Raw genomic sequence first — 17,036 nt, forward strand, 5'->3', positions numbered from 1 at the left:
CTCACTGACCCAACCAGAGAAACCAAATGCCTGCATTATAACATGCCTATATTAGTTATTTTAGAATCAAGATTTTTTTTTGTAAGTAAAGGTGGAGAAGTTATGGAAAGAAACCTGACTCTAACTATAAACTGAACAGATGGGATAGTGGGAATAAAAACAAATTAAAACAATATTGCAAAGAACTCTCAACTTTCATTTAAAAATATATATGATGATGTTTTTCAACTTTTCACATTCAACCTATCGGTAGATCGAGTGACAAAATGAAAACTAAATTTCAGCTGTGTATATTTTAAACGTTTACCTAAATGATTTGGACTTACCAACCTAAAAGTCCAGATGAATGTATTAAACGGCTATTTTTGTTCTTTTATGAATTAAAACTTTATTTTATGGGATAGACAGGACACAGTTCCATTTCGTGACGTTTAGTGTAGAAAATTGAACTGAACAGTGATCTAATTAGAACAGTAAATAGTATGGATTTAATTAGTCCTTATTCCTGATGACAGATTTGATCGGTTGCCAGATATTTATCCTTTCCTTTCGCTCGACTGTTACTGAACTATTGCCTCAAGCAGGGCCAAGCACTGTGCTATAAATAGGTAGCTTGGCAAGAAGCCATGAAGCCCACTGACCGGTGAGTCTTGGGTGGAAATTATTGGAAAACCCCTCCTTGGTTCATTATTTCGTTTCACTTTTGAAAGTCCTTTCTACAGATACCCATCTTAATCTAAAAAAACTTTTTTTTTTTGGTTGGATGAGGTAATGTGGTCTAAGGGCTTAAGGCAGCCCATGTAATATCTAGTTCAGCTGCTCAATGTGGTTTTATTAGTATTAGGGTTTCCTTCATAAATGTTTCTGTTCTCCCACTTACAGCTTCCCTGTGAAATTCTCTCTGGCTTCAGCTTTTCTGTGTGTCACTAGGATGTGGCCTTTGTTTGCTTGCCTGCAAACATTTACTTCAAATATTAAAGTTTTCACTTAAAATTTTTTTTTTTCAAAATGCAGAGAAACAAAAACAGAAGATAAAATCACTCAAAGTTCTCGCACCTGGAAGTTGCCATGGCGAACATTTTAAATTAACTCACTCCTTTCTCAGAGCATGTACACAGTTACCTGTATGAAAAGTGACACAGACTTATCCTGTGCTCTAAGGATTGACTTTTATCCCCTCTTTCAGAAAAATTTTTTTGGAGAAAGATATTTTTTTAAAACGTGCAAGTTTGGATGAAACTAACATCCATTATAGCACCACCTGGCTTCATCAGGTGTAATGTTTTGTCATATTGGCTTCAAATCTTTTATGAGGGTATGGAGGCTATAAGATATTCAGCTGGCACTCCCTTCTGTGTCTTTTGAGGACAATGTTTGCTCGTAGCTCTATATCTTTCACTCTCAGAGGCATGTTGCTCCTTCCTGCCCATATACTTGTCCTTGTGGTATGCATTTTGTATGTACACTCACATACCTGCATCTTTATTTAAAGTGTGAAGAGTTAGAAAATGCCTTATGTGTTTTTATTTTACTGGAAATTTTCTGGTCTTTTTCTTTTTTTCTACCTTTGTCGACCTATCTAGGACAGTCTTGCCTATGTTGAATCTGTAAGACTATCAATCTATACTTTTTCTACTATTTTATGGTTTCAGTGCTTTTGATAAAAAGCTCTAATATATCTGGAAATCATTTTGGTGTCTTTTGGGAATAAGTCATCTATTTTTTTTTAAAAATTGAGTAATTAATTTCAGAGAGTGGGGGAGGAGCAGAGAGAGATTCTCAAGCAGACTCCACACTGAGTTTAGAGCCAAACTTGTGGCTCAATCTCATGACCCTGAGATCGTGACTTGACCCAAAACCAGGAGTTGGATGCTTAACTGACTGAGCCACCCAGGCACCCTGGTTTTTGTTTTGTTTTAAAAGACATTCATCACACTGACTCATGGCTCCATCCTATCTCCTTATACTGGGGTCTGTTTCTGGACTCTCTCTTTTTTTTTTTAATTTAGTAGATTTTCACTGCTTATCATTATGCCAGCACTCTACTCTTAATTGAGGCAATTTCCCTCCAATTTCCCTTCTTTTACAGTTTTTTCTTGGCTCTTATAGACTTTTACTCCACCAGATGAACTTTGGAATCATTTTGTTGGGTTACAAAAAAATTCCCTTGGGGATTTTGATTGGAGTTGTTATACATTTATAGATTAATTTGGAAAGAATTAACATTTTATGGTATCAAGTCTACCCATTTAGGACTATGGTACATTTCTCCATTTATTCAGCAGAGCCTACTGTAGGCCCCTTAGTGAAGTTTGTAACTTTATGTAAGTAATACACATCATTTCTTCTCCATCTACATCTGTCTATATATTTTTAACTTACACATGTCCTCCTCTTTCCTCCAGAGTATCCCAACATAGTCAATGGTGGCCATTCCAGAAGACTAATTAAATCAAATTAATCAGTTGGTTTAATTAGTGGAACCAGGAGGATCCTGGTGGATCCCCAAGGCTTTTGTTATTTTTTTGGCGGAGGGATGGAGTCCTTTTCAGGAGATTTCACAAATACTCCTGCAAAATGATTTCCTTGGAGCTAGTGCTCATCTGTCTAGTGGAAGGTCAAGCCAGGATTTCATTTCAGGTGCAAGAATGTCTTAGGTAGAGGCTGGGACCCTGCATGAAGGTTATAAAACATAACTTAACCTATTTAAATTTTGGAATGATAAAATTCCAGATTTAAAGCTGAGCTTAGAAGCTGCCTCGACAAAGCCTTCATAAGGTAAAAAGGTACTCATGTGACACTAGTTTCCATATAAAACGATCTTGTGTGTGTGTGTGTGTGTGTGTGTGTGTGTGTGTTTAACATAGCCATTCCGAAGCAAAGCATCATTAGGCCACTTTGTCCTCTGGGAACCACTTAGAATAAGACTCTGGAAAAAGCAAGGAAGCTTTGGGATAGTTCTAGCATATTTGTCTATAATTTATTGTGTTTTTTCACATTCTAGACCTCAAGAAACACTCGTTCGGATGAAGACAAAGACAGCAACTGGGATGCTTGGGGCAGCTGGAGTGACTGCTCAAGGACTTGTGGGGGAGGAGCATCATACTCTCTGAGGAGGTGCTTGACTGGGAGGTCAGTGATGCTTTCATCTGCTCTTTTCCATGGATTGGCAGTGCCTTTGAAGTATGGCACTGGGGTGACAGCTTGGCTTCTTGGCTTCAGAAGGCACTAGGATGGTGATAGGACATCTATCTATAAATATTAGTCATCCTCCAGTATCATATTTAAATAGTAATGGCCCCATTTTCATGACTGTGGCCATAGTCCATCCACATGAGACTCCCAGCTCAAAGGAGCCTGGGGGCACTAGACACTTAAAGCTTTTCAGGAGGGAAGGCCAGCATGTTAACTCACTTGCCCCAAACTGTCAAGACTAGGAAGAATGGCTCAGGTCTTCTGGGTTCTACCCTTGAGTTATTTCAATTTTAGTTCATCTCTTGTTCACTTTCTCTGAGAAACCCATTGGCTAAGAAGGTAATTCAAGTTCTTTTTTCATTATATTTAATATAAACATACCTTAGGTATGTTTATATTAAATAACATGTTAAAATGTAAGATTGGCTTCTTTAAAAAATCCCAAGTTTGTAAGAAGCTCACACGCATCATTGCTTTTGGGACAATTTGAAGTAATCCTTCATGGGGTGGTTTAAATCCTAGCCAAGATTTACCTCGGCTGTCAGGTAAGACAGAGCCCCAGGTTGATGGAACCTGATGTCCTGGTTCTGGACTAAACGAAGGTTCTAGGGTCACAGCAGCTGTCTTCAGATTTGGGATATTATAAAGCAGAAGGGTAAGTTGATTCTCCCTGGTGATGTCAAGGTGTATGTAGATCAGAAATGCAGGGAGAAGATATTTTGTCTGGCTCACATTATATGGGATATTAAAGCTGTAGGAAAGCAGGGGAAGGTCGTGGGAGGCACTGTTGATGTCATTACCCCAGGCTGAGTTCCAACTCAGAACACTAGGCTCTAAGTGAATGGTTGCAGAACTGAATCCAGGGATTAGTCTTGCATAGACACCCTTGTATACCTTCTCCTGTGCTGTTACCTTGAGGAGGAACGAAGGCCCTGTGACTCTAAGTGCATCATGCTGTGTGGAAAGATACCAGGATATTATGCTGCATTGGCATATATTGATTCCAGTAAGGCCTACGGTAGGAGGGCTGTGTGCCTGTGGGCAAGGGTCAGGGAGGGACTTCTCATGTGTGGAATAAGATTTTTCCCACTGCTGTTCAGTCACTTGGGGGAGAAGTTTCTAGCATAGAGTCTGGTGTGTGGAAGGTATGACTCTTCACCACTCTGTGGCCTCCAGATCTGAGGGGTCTGAATAATTTGCAATCATTGGGGGGTTTGGTTGGAAAAGGAGTGGGGTTTATTTGTGTTTGTTTTAACAGTATGTACTTGAATTTGTTAAAAAGAATTGGAGGAATATATTAAAGACCATGAATGACCACTTTCATCATTTTGTCATACAACCAAAATGCTTACATATTTATTGGTTATTTTATTAATTAAAAAATGACTTTGATTTTGTCTGGAATATAATTTTGCTGAGTCATCTATTTCAGTGTGTGTGTGAATTTGCATATTCTCCCTCCAAACAGGGGTCAGCTGATCATTAAACACTTCAGATAAGGAAGGGAAGTTGCTAAGCTTCTTCTGTCTTTTCTGCACCTATTCAGGAAGAGCAGTTTGGGCATAAATAGAGCAACAGGGGGAGTGAGTACATACCGGTGCTCTGTGGTTTGACAGATATTTAAAGCTGGGTCCTTCTGTTATGAACACTTTGATGGTTTTCTCTGAGACTCTGTTTTCTCTTTTCTCCCAGTCCCTTGGCATGTCTTGCTAGCAGCACCCTTGAGATGTGCTGTTCACAATCCTATCTTAGTACGATTGCTCTTTCCTCAGCTCTTGGACAATGAGGCACACTCCAAATGTCCCTCTGTTGATGTCTACCCACCCCTCTGTGGCCATCTTGGTAGGTTCCTAAGACAGCGTGTTGCCTGTCTTGCATGTGGCCCACCTTTGGCTCACCAGAGTCCCGCCTATGAACTTTGCTAAAAGAACTCTTGAAGTTCTGGGATTTAGTGCAGCAATACCTGCTCCTCATACACAGACCTACAGTGAATCTCTCTCCCCTTATATTTATCAGATATGAATTAGCCACCAACCAACTGCAGGACACACAGATTGAATTCTTTAAGTGGGGTCGCTAAAATTTCATCCCCCTGGTTAGCAGATTGAAGCCTTCATTCTTTTTCTTTCTTGGTGGGGCAGAATGAAAAGTAGGATTATAGCACAAATTTCTCAAAGAAATCTTCAGAAATCCTTCCTCTGTGTAATCCTCCACTGAGGTGTCTTTCTTACCAGACCCTTTTAAAAATCTATCTATCTTTCTATCTATCTATCCATCCTCCACTATAGTTAACATAGTATTATATTGGTTTCAGGTGTACAGTGTAGTGATTCAGCAATTCTGTACATTACTTGGTGTTCACCATGATGTACTCTTAATCTCCTTCACTTGTTTCTCTCATGCCCTCTCCCACCTCCTTTCTGGTGACCATCAGTTTGTTCTCTATACTTAAGAGTCTGTTTTTTGGTTTGTTATTTGTTTTCTTTGTTTTTTCTTTTAAATGGTATTTGTCTTTCCCTGACTAATTTTTTTTCACTTAGCATTATACTCTCTAGATCCATCCATGTTATCGCAATGCCAGGGTTTCATTCTTTTTTATGGCTGAGTAGTACTCCATTGTGTACACATCTTTATTCACCTATTGATGGACACATGGGCTGCTTCCATAATTTGGTTATTATAAATAATACTGCAATAAATATAGGGGTGCATATATCTTTTTAAATTAGTGTTTTTATTTTCTTCAGGTAAATACCCAGTATGGAATTACTGGATCTTTTGGCAGTTCTATTTTAATAAAAAAAAAATCTTCATACTGTTTTCCACAGTGGCTACCAGTTTGGATTCCTGCCAAAGTGCATGAGGGTTCCTTTTTTCCACATCCTTGCCAACACTTGCTTTTTTTGTGTTTTTAATTTTAGCCATTCTGACAGGTGTGACATTGTGGTTTTGATTTGTATTTCCTTGGTGATGAGTGATATTGGGTATCTTTAATGTGTCTGTTTGCCATTTGAGGTCTTCTTTGGAGAAATGTCTGGATTGGATTACTTGGGAGTTTTTTGGCGTTAAGTTGTATAAGTTCTTTATATATTTTGGATGCTAACCCCTTTATTGGATATGTCAGTTGCAAATATCTTCTCACCAGGCCCTTTTTATGCCTTAATGTATGCAAAGAGTTTAACAATTGTGAATTAGACTAGCACAGAGGCTGCCCTCATATTTCTTATAGTTAAGGGAGTGGGAGCAGCATGTGTAAAAGTGCCGGAGCAGGAAATGAATATTCTTGGAGAACAGCAGACAAGGAAAAAAACAGAATGGGCCAATATTGAAGAAGAAGGTAGATTTGTAGGCCAGGGTAAAGAATCTGGTTCTCATACTTTTAAATTTCAAACACTAGTACAAATTTTTTAGAAAGCATATTTCGAGTTAATATAGGTTGTCAATTTTTTATTTAGTCAAATAAGGACTAAAAAATTGAACAAGCAAAACTCAACTGTGGCCTACTATCACAGACTCTTTAAAAAAGAATTAGAATCATAATATTTTTGTTTTAACATCTAAAGGTAGAACATACTCTTAGATTTATAAACTTGCCTTTAAATTGAATTCATTTAGCTTTATGAAAATCCACTGTTTTCCTCTTGTCTCACTTTGCTTTGGGTTAATAAAAACTATTGCACATATTAACAGCTCAGTGATGGGCAACTGGGAACCAGAAATTGTAAACATAGTCATTGACTCAGAACTTGAGATTCTAAGATCCTTGAAGGAAGCAATATGTAGAAAAGTGATTTTATCTGAGATATACTTTTCATCCAGGAATTCCCTGGTTCATAAGCTGTGAGAGGCAGAGAAGCCAAGCAGAAAGCAGTTACAAAGAGGTTGAGAAGATAAGCAGATTTATTGACAGTCTCAGGGTCCTGGAACATAAAAATTGGGTTCAAGGCCCCAGTAGACACTTGAGGTGATAAATTGGTATTCCCGAAGGACTATACCCTAAGAGAAAGGAAAAAAAACAGTCTTAAATAGACTAGATGTTATTAAGACTGAAATACGGCTTTGAATAGGCTCAGTCCTAATTTGAGTGATGAAATGTGTTGTGATTCCAACTACTTCCAAGAAGTTTTTAAAAAACCCTAAAATACCCTGGAGGAAGAAGACATCAACCAGCGATTATACACATTTTCATAGATCATGCCCATAATTTAATAAAACATTATCAGTCTTACCATGAGACCAGATCAAGAGGTAAAACAGACAATAGAAACAGGTACTGGAGCTCTTAGATCTCTGTGTTAAAAAACAACAACGAAACAAAAACTCTGTAATAAACATGTTTATAAGAATAGATGACAAAATACAGGATTTTACTGGAGAGCTGGAATCCATAAAATAGAATCAAATGGAAATTTGAGAACAGAAACATATAACTAAAATTATGAACTAAATTGAAGAGAGTATAGGTTTATAGAACTACCTTGGCTAAATTATAGAGGGGGAAAAAAGGGAATAGAATAAAGGATATATGGTATAAGGTGAAAAAATCTAAAGCATGGGCAATTGGAATCCTAAAAAGGAAAGGGATAAAGAATAGAGTAGAAGCTCTATTTGAGAGATAGTGGCCAAGAATTTCTTAGAGCTTCTAAAAGTTACTGCTATGAGATATTAAGCCACAAAATTTAAGAAGCTCTGCAAACCCCGAACAGAATAAATACACACAGTAAAATCTTAAGAGAAATTGGAGAGAAAAGATACATTGTCTTCAAAGGAGCAAAAATAAGATTGACTGATAAATTCTTATTAGAAGATAATAAAATGGTCTATTTAACATCTTGAAAGAAAATAACTATTACAATAGAATTTTCTTTTTTTAAGGTTTTATTTATTCATGAAAGAGAAAGAGAGAGAGGGAGAGAGAGAGAGAAAGAGAGAGAGGCAGAGAGGCAGAGACACAGGCAGGGGGAGAAGCAGGCTCCATGCAGGGAGCCTGATATGAGACTCAATCCCAGGTCTCCAGGATCACACCCTGGACTGAAGGCAGCACTAAACCACTGAGCCACCCAGGCTGCCCTAGAATTTTCTATGTAGGAAAAATAGCCTTCAAATGTGAAGATTAAATAAAGATATTTTCAGACAAATAAAAACTTCAGGATTCTTTGCTACCTGAACTGTGTTAAAAGAAGTGCTAAAAGGGACTTATTCATCTAGAAGGAAGATGTTCCCATATGGAGAATGGAAATGAGGAGGAAATGAAGAACAATTGAGAACAAAAATGTAAATGATGGGGCACCTGGGTGGCTCGGTGGTTGAGCATCTGCATTTTGTTCAGGTCGTGATCCTGGGGTCCTGGGATCGAGTTCTACACAGGCTCCCTGCAGGGAGCCTGCTTCTTCCTCTATCTATGTCTCTACCTCTCTCTGTGTGTCTCTCATGAATAAATAAATAAAATATTTTAAAAATGTAAATGACTATTAACCATTTAAAGTAATAATAGTAAGTTTTGTGGGATTTAAGTATATGTTAGAATTAAAAAGAGAGGGAAACCATGACATGAAATTTGGGAAGGGGGCAGATGGAGTTAAAGTGATCTAATGGTTTTGAATTGCCTGGAAAATATAACTAACTTACATTTGACTTTTCAAAGTCAAGGATGCATGTTGTAATTTTTAGGGTTACCATTGAAAGCATAATAAAAAATTATATAACTAACAACCAACTATCATAGAGAGAAGTAGAATAGTGATAAAATTTTTGATTGACTCCAAATAACTCACAAAAGAGAAAACTCAAGGAGAGAAAATGGAACATAGAGTACGTATGACAAATAGAAAACAAATGGTAAGATGGAAGATTTGAACCCCCAAATATATCAGTTTTTACATTAGATGTATATGGACTATGTAGTCCAGTTAAAAGATAAAAATAGTTAGAAGGTAAAACAAAAATTACACACTGTTAACTAGAGCCAATATTAAGTATAAGAACGCCTGAAAATAGAAGTGTGGGAAGAAGCTATAACATGTGACACTAATTAAAAAGAAATCGGTGAAGCTATACAGGTGTTAAAGTAGAGACTAAGGAAAGAAACATCAGAAATAAAGAGGAATCATGAAAAAATATCAAAACTTGGAAGATGTACCTTAATCCATCTTTATTGGGAAGTTTATGCCCAAATACATATATTAGAAAAGACTTGGATGAAACAGTTAATGGTCTAATCTTCCATTTAAGCAATAAGAGGAAGTTTTTAAAAATAAGTATATATGTGGTGTGCTTGAATGGCATGGTGGGTTATGCATATGACTCTTGATTTTGGCTTGGGACATGATATCAAGGTTGTGAGATGGAGCTCCATGTTGGGCTCCATGCTTAGAGTGGAGTCTGCTTAAGACTCTGTCTCCCTCTCCCTCTTCCCCTCCTTCCTGCTCTCTCTCTCTCTCTCTCTCAAATAAATAAATCTTTTTTTTTAAAGTGTGTGTGTGTGTGTGTGTGTATCTCCAAGTCCCTATACTTCAAATACTAGGGGTCTGGATTAGAGTCAGTATTTGATCAAGTCCCTTGTTAATTCCATTCTGGATCTTCATGGAAAAAAATGCCCTTCTGACTGGCTAAGAATCATTGCCCTGAAAGTACTGCAGCTCTGGGTCAGTATCTCTATACTGGGAGATAAACAGGAAGCACAGTTGAGAGCATTCATGGGAAGGAATTTGCCTTTCTGCTAAACAAATTTCTTTTCTATGATTTTTGTGCCTTTCCTTTTTATTTGGAGATAGTTTCTGCATTACCTATCTTATATGTGACCCTTTCAGAGTATTGTAGTCCAAGTAGGCACTGAGACTTCACAGGGACCCCCATCCAGTGGGATCTTATGTACTTTTACATTTTTGTCTTATCCTAGCCACCCCCATGCTATTAATTGCCTGGAATTCTGGCTCCATGGTCCATTTTAATTTACTAATTATAGGTAGGTTCTCCTACAGATCTCTTTGGCTTAATTTAAAGTCAGGGTTCCATTCTCTATACAGTGAGTATTATATTTATGCACTCCCTTTAATTTATTTAGACTTGCTTACAGTGTATCTCAAAGTTCCTGGCTTGTGTATAGCCTCTTTGGATTTCCAGGTATGATATAGAGATGTCCACTTATTAACAAATTGGGTTGATCATTTCAGTATGCGTTTCTAAGATAGGAGGAGTTCAATATATGTGTTCAGATTACTATTTCTATTTATTTTATTTTTTTATTATTTCTATTTAAAATATTTTTTTCTGTTATGTTTTTCTCTGAAATATTACCCCTGGAAATTTGGAAATTATATCTATGATCTGGTTTTTTCTTTTTTTAATGAAGATTAAATTGAAGATGTTTAAAAATTGTATTTTAATAATTAAAACTATCAATGCCAATGCCAATAATAGAATAGTTTCTTCTGATTTCTCTGATGTAAGATGATGAATATTTTATGTTTTTCCCCTTCGTTTCCACTTCTTGGGTTTTGTTATTATTGTTTGAGATTTGATACTCCATTATTGGCACCAACATTTTCCTTTATATTTTTTCTTTTGTAATCATATTTCAGATCTTTGTTGAAACTTAATTGTGTCTGTGTGCATACATGATTTCAGTGCTCATTATGAGTCTTCTTAGCTCTTCATTTTGAATCATCACTTTGTTGGCAGGGATATGTTTTGAGCTGTGCTTCTGGAATTTTAATGTGCATATGAATCACCTAGGGATCTTGTTAAAATATACACTTTGATTCAGTAGGTCTGGAGTGGGGCCCAAGAGCTTTCATTTCTAACAAATTCCCAGGTGATGTCAATGCTGCTTGTCCATAGACCACACTTCAAGCAGCAGGGCTTTATAGACTTTTTAATTTCAGGAAAAAGATGTAGGTCTTATTCTTTATTAGTCCTTATATATCTGAAAGTATCTTTCTCTTGCCTTCACACATAAATAGTGAATGGCTTATTTGGGTATGAAATTCCTGAGACATAAATTTTTCTTCCCAAGACCCAGAAGTTCTTTTTTCCATAACGTTTGGTGTTGCTGCTCATAGAGCTCTCAGACCAGTTTGATTTTTTTTTTTTCTTTTGTAGATAACCTATTTGTTCTGTCTGGGAGCCTATAGGAGACTTAATTTTTTTCATCAAGTCAAGAATTTTACAGGTTGTGTCTAGCTCTTAGTCTTTTAAAATTTATTTTTCCTTGGCACATAGCAGCTATTTTTGTTGTACAGATTTAGATTCTTATTTACTGTAGGGAAATTTTTCTTCTATTGTATCATTCACTGTTGATTCTTGCCCCTTTGCTCTGGCTCTCATGAACATCACTTCTTTCTGTCTGCTTTCCACTTTTATTGTGTTTTCTCCAATCACTTTCATCTCCTTTGTCTTTTTTGTATATTTGGGATTGATTTTTCAAGATCCTTGCCACGTGAATTTGTGTGTGTGTGTGTGTGTGTGTGTGTGTGTGTGTGAGAGAGAGAGAGAGAGAGAGAGAGATATCAATTAATTGACTTCTAATGAAGTTTAAAAATGCTCTATGGCATATTTCTTACTTTTCATTCTTTCCTTCACATTAAACCTGGCCCTTTTCTGTGTCTGCAGTCTTAATCATCTGCATCATATATTATATGCTTTTGGGTCTTTTTTGGGGGTATGATATCTGGCTAATTCTTACTGATTGGTCGAGGTCACCCTCATTTAGGAAACCTATCTTGACACCTTACTATAATTTTGATGTTCCTCTTTTGTGCTTTTTAGATTGTTGGCAAAATGGGAGTCCTTTTAGTGAAGGGTCAAAGACTTTACCACTCCAAGGTCTAACATAGTATCTAACATGGTATTAAGACCCAAACAGTGCTAATTGAGTGGGTAAGTGAATGTGTGCTCACTATCAACTTGATATTTTGGTCAATGCTCTTCTTTCTGACTAAAGTTTCCTTTTCTCCTTTTTCTGATTGATGCATAGTTGATCTTGAAAACTTTTTTGAGTCTTCACTTCGTCCTTTAAGCATTTGTTGGCAATTCCTGTTCTTTACAAGGTTATGTGCAACTCTTCTGTGTTTCCATGGGATCTTGTGAATATTTTTATAAGAGTGTTTATTTCACTGTGTTTTACTTTTCTGTTTCTACAATTGAGACCAAATTTAGGTGGCATAGATTTTGTCTTTCATCTCTTTATTTTATGTTCAGTGTTACTACTGACATATATTGGAAATATAGTAAATTTTATTTTATAAATAAATAAATGAATTAATAAATCCCAGGGTTGGTTAAAAAAAAAAAAAAGCCTGCTTGACTACAGTATAGACCTGTGGAATAGAGAAGGTTGGTCATTTCGTAGAGCATATTGAAAGCTAAGTTGGGGAATATGAACATTTTACAATGAGATTTTAAAAAGTTTTTCCATGTTTATTTTTTTCAAAGATGTACAGTTATACAATTTAAAGAGCCCAATAGCTCAATGAGGCTTAAGGTGAAAAACAACAATCTCTGGATCCCTTACTCACCATGGCTTCATTCCCCAGGGGCGACTGATTGTTTTTATATTTATTCTAAATTTCTGATGCTTATATTACAACTTCTTGATTGTTCAGTTGTAAGCATTATCTATTAGATTCATACTTTGGAAGATGGGGATTTTAGAAATCTCTCACACCTCTAGTTCTCTGAATGTGCATGTACATTTGTACATGCACACACACACACACACACAGGCAAATACTCTCTTACTTTTAGTTCCTCATCCTAGGGTCATATGCAACTTTGGCTAGACCATTGTTTAATGTTTAAATTATTATGACTGTGATCTTTATACTTTTCACAGCTGAGCCATGTAATATAGTCTGATTATTTTTCCTTTCCTAAGTGTATTTTTCTTTTCCCTAGAATCCATAATTAGCTCTTCATTTGTTTGCTTGCTTTCTTCGTTTTCTACATTTTTATCACTAATTCAAAAAACTTAGTTATTCTAATTTTCACAAATTTTTCTAATTTTCATTCTCTTTCATCTTCTCTTAGACTTCTTTCCTGGGTAATTCCCAACAGCCTTAAGTTGAACTAGTTGCTCTCTACCTAGGAACACAGGGCATCCTGAGTCTCATCTTCCTGTCATCCTGCATATGTCATTTACATCTCTCCTGGGCTCAATCTTCTGTTCCCTAATCACTTCTCTTTTTTTTCCTTCTCTTAACTTCCTCCTTATTTTTATGGAGTACGTTTTTCAGGAGCTTCCTGGATATCTGAATATGTCTTTATTTTACTCTTAAAGTCGAAGGACGGTTTTCCAGGTACAGAATTCTATAGAAATAATTTTCCCTTAGGAACTCAAAGGCATTGCTTCACTGTCTTCCAATACAGAGTGGTGTTATTGTGAAATCTGAAGGCATTCTGATTTCCTATTCTTTTCTTCCTCTTCTGTGGATGTATATAGAAGCATTTGTCTGCTCCCAGTTTTCTGAACTTTCATAATGCTGGTCTTAGTGTGGGTCTCTTTTCATCCATTGTATTATACTCACCATGGACTTTTTCACTATGAAAATTTATTCCTTTAAGACTTATTTCTTTGATGATTTCTTCTCTTCATTTTTCTCTATTCTCTTTTGTTGAAACTCCTGTTATTCAGATATTAGACTTTTTCTTTTCTGTTTATCTATTTGCCCAATTTTCTGGGAAATTTATCTATATCTACATCTATATCTATATCCTTTTTCTGAGGTTTTTTTGTTCCTTGAATTAAAAAAAATAGCATTCTATCCCTAATCTCCAGATGCAGTATATTTTCTTTTATCTCTGAGCATATAAATAGACTCTTTGAGGAGGAATTTTTCTTCTCCTCACATAGATTTAGTTCCTTCCAAATTACTGTTTTTGATTTCATGTTTGTCATTATGTTTCTTGTTAGAGACTTTTCTAAGATTTCTGGTAATCCTTGTGTATTCATATTTAAGAAAAAGAGTTGTGAGCTTGATTGTAGGAGGTGTGCTTGATCTATCTCATTGCCTGATGTTCTAGGTGTTTTTTGGGGGGCTGCTCTGACTTGTCAGACAAGGATCTTTTGATTCCAATAGCCTAGGAACCAAGTGGAGCTGAAAGCTGGGGTCTCAGGTCTAAATATATGATTTTTAAATTTAATCCCTATTTTCAATATGGTTCCTTTGCCCTTAATTGAACCAAATTATCTCTCAGTCTGGAGACTTTCTGTTTTACCCTCTTTAGATAATAATGTGCAGTGTTTTGCCAAAATATGGAAAGGGAGCTGGGCATCTAACTGCTCCTTAGGCAGACTTTCAACCAGTTTTACTGTTTTTGGCTTCAATTTTATCCCATTTCCAGAAATATCTGATGTGTCTTTTCTGGAGCCTTTTGTGAATTCAGCAGAGCAAATTGAATTGCTTTTAAAAATTCCCCACTGCTGTCTTTGGACTTTCTTTCTTTGGTCTGTGAAATCTAAACATGTCCTTAATATGAAGTCGATACATAGCTCCATAACTATTATGGAAATTGAATTCATAATATAAAAACTCTTGACCCCCCGAAAAACAATCTCCAGGCCAAGATTGTTTCACTGGTGAATTCTACCAAGTATTTTAGAAGAATTTGCACCAATTCCACACAATTTTTTTTTCCAGAAAACAGAAGAGGAGAGAATACTTCCCAGTTCATTTTATGAATACAGTATTAGTCTAATATCAAAATCAGGGGAAAACTATACAAAAAATGAAACTACAGACCAATATTCCACATACATATAGATGTAAAAATGATTAATAAAATGCTATCAAATAATACTTAGAAATATATAAAAGGAACTATATCCTATGATCAAATGCAGTTGATTTCAGGGATGTAAGGCTGGTTCAATATTTGGAAGTTAGCCACTGTAATCTACTCAGTTATCAAGCTAAAGAAGAAAAAATTCATAGGATCATTTCAACTGATGCAGAAAATGTATTTGAGAAAAGTCAACACCAATTCATGATAAGGAACTCTCAGAAAAATAGGAATGGAAGGGAAATCCTCAGGTTGATAAAGAATATCTAAAAACCTATAGTTAACATTATATGTTATAATCATGGTGAAAGACTGAATATTTTTTCCTTGAGGTCAATAATAAGGCAGAAGAGTCTATTTTCACCACTCTTGTTCAACTCAATGTAATAAGGGAAGAAAATAAAAGATATGTTAATCCAGAAGAAGAAATTAAACTGCTCTTATTTGTCAATGTAGAAAATCCCAGGGAATGTACAAAATAACTCCTAGAACTAGCAAGGTCACAGGATGCAAAATTAACACGTAAACATTATTTTATTTCTCTTTGTTAGTGATGAACACATAGAAACTGAAGTTAAAAACATAATGCTATTTACAGTTACTCAAAAAATGTTAGTTAGGTGTAAATCTAACAAAACAATCTAACAAAACATCTTCTATACTGAGCACTGCAAAGTGCTTATGAAAGAAATCAAAGATCTAAATTAATGGATACAAGTATGTTCATCAATTGGATGAGTCAACATGGGAAAGTCAACATGGGAAAACAGTTCTCAGCAGATTGGTTTATAGATTTAACTCAATTTCTCTCAAAATTCCAGTAATATTTTTTGTAGACTATTCCAAAATAATTATTCTAAAGCAGTCTTATTCTAATATTTACATGGGGGAGGTATAGGCCCTAGAATAGCTAAAACAATTTTGGAAAAAAAAAGATGGAGTAGGAGGATCAGTCTACCTGATATAAAGTCTTATTATATAGCTACTAATCAAAGCTGTTTTATTGGTAGAGGGATGAACACATAGATCAGTGGGAGAAAATATTTGCAAACCACATATCTGACAAAGGACTAGTATCTAAATTAAGAAACCTTAAAAATCAATAATTTAAAAACAGACAATCCAGTTCAAAAATGAACAAAAGATATAAACCAAAGAGGATGTTTCACCAAAGAGGATGAATATATGGCAAATGAGCACATGAAAAGATGCTTACCATCGCTATCTATTAGAGAAATGCAAATTAAAACCACAGTGAGATATCATTACATACTTAGCTTAGCTAAAAGAAAAATCGTGACAATATGAAATACTGGCAAGGGTGCAGAGGAATCTGATCACTCATATATTGGTGGGAATGTAAATTGGTATAGTCACTCTGAAAAACAGTTTCTTTTAAAAGTAAATATACAACCCAGCAGTTGTACTTTTGGGCATTTGTACCAGAGAAATGAAATTAATACTTTGTTCTCATAAAATTTGTACGTGAATGTCTATAGCAGCTTTACTTGCAATATCCACAAAGTGAAAATAACTCAGATGCCCTTTGGTGAGTGAATGGTTAAACTGTGGTACTTCCACACCATGGAATGCTACACAGCAATAAAAAGAAATGAACCACTGATACATGCAACAACCAGAATGAATCAACACAGAAATTGCTGAGGTGAAAAAGTCATTCTCCAAACATTACAAACTATATAGTATTCTTAAAATGACAAAAGGTATGGAATTGAAGGACAGATTAATAGTTGCCAGGTATTAAGAAGGAAGTGAGAGTAGAAAAAAAGAAGGTACAGCTATAAAAGGCAACTTGAGAGAAACTTGTGATGATATAAATGTTCTGTATTTTGACTGTATTAATGTCAGCATCCTGATTCTGTCATTGTACTATACTTCTGCAAGATGTTATCATTGAGGAAAATAAGGTCAAGTGTACAGGATTTCTTTTCATTATTTCTTACAAATGCATGAGATTTACAATTATTTTAATTTTAATTTTTTAATTTTTAATTTTTTTGATTTATAATTATTTTTAAACAAAAGATTTAAATTAATTAGAA

General features: G+C 35.6%; 1 protein-coding gene across 2 annotated transcripts in view; it reads left to right on the forward strand.

The window, feature by feature from the left end:
• ADAMTSL3 (ADAMTS like 3) overlaps positions 1 to 17,036 on the forward strand; it is a 340,042-nt gene that overhangs the window by 94,310 nt on the left and 228,696 nt on the right. For both annotated transcript variants that reach the window (XM_041752919.1, XM_041752918.1), the window contains exon 4: positions 3,005 to 3,132. In XM_041752919.1, the coding sequence (XP_041608853.1) occupies positions 3,005 to 3,132 (128 nt within the window). The remainder of the gene's footprint in view (positions 1 to 3,004; positions 3,133 to 17,036) is intronic.

This window comes from Vulpes lagopus, chromosome 4, assembly GCF_018345385.1.
Source record: "Vulpes lagopus strain Blue_001 chromosome 4, ASM1834538v1, whole genome shotgun sequence".
Taxonomy (NCBI): domain Eukaryota; kingdom Metazoa; phylum Chordata; class Mammalia; order Carnivora; family Canidae; genus Vulpes; species Vulpes lagopus.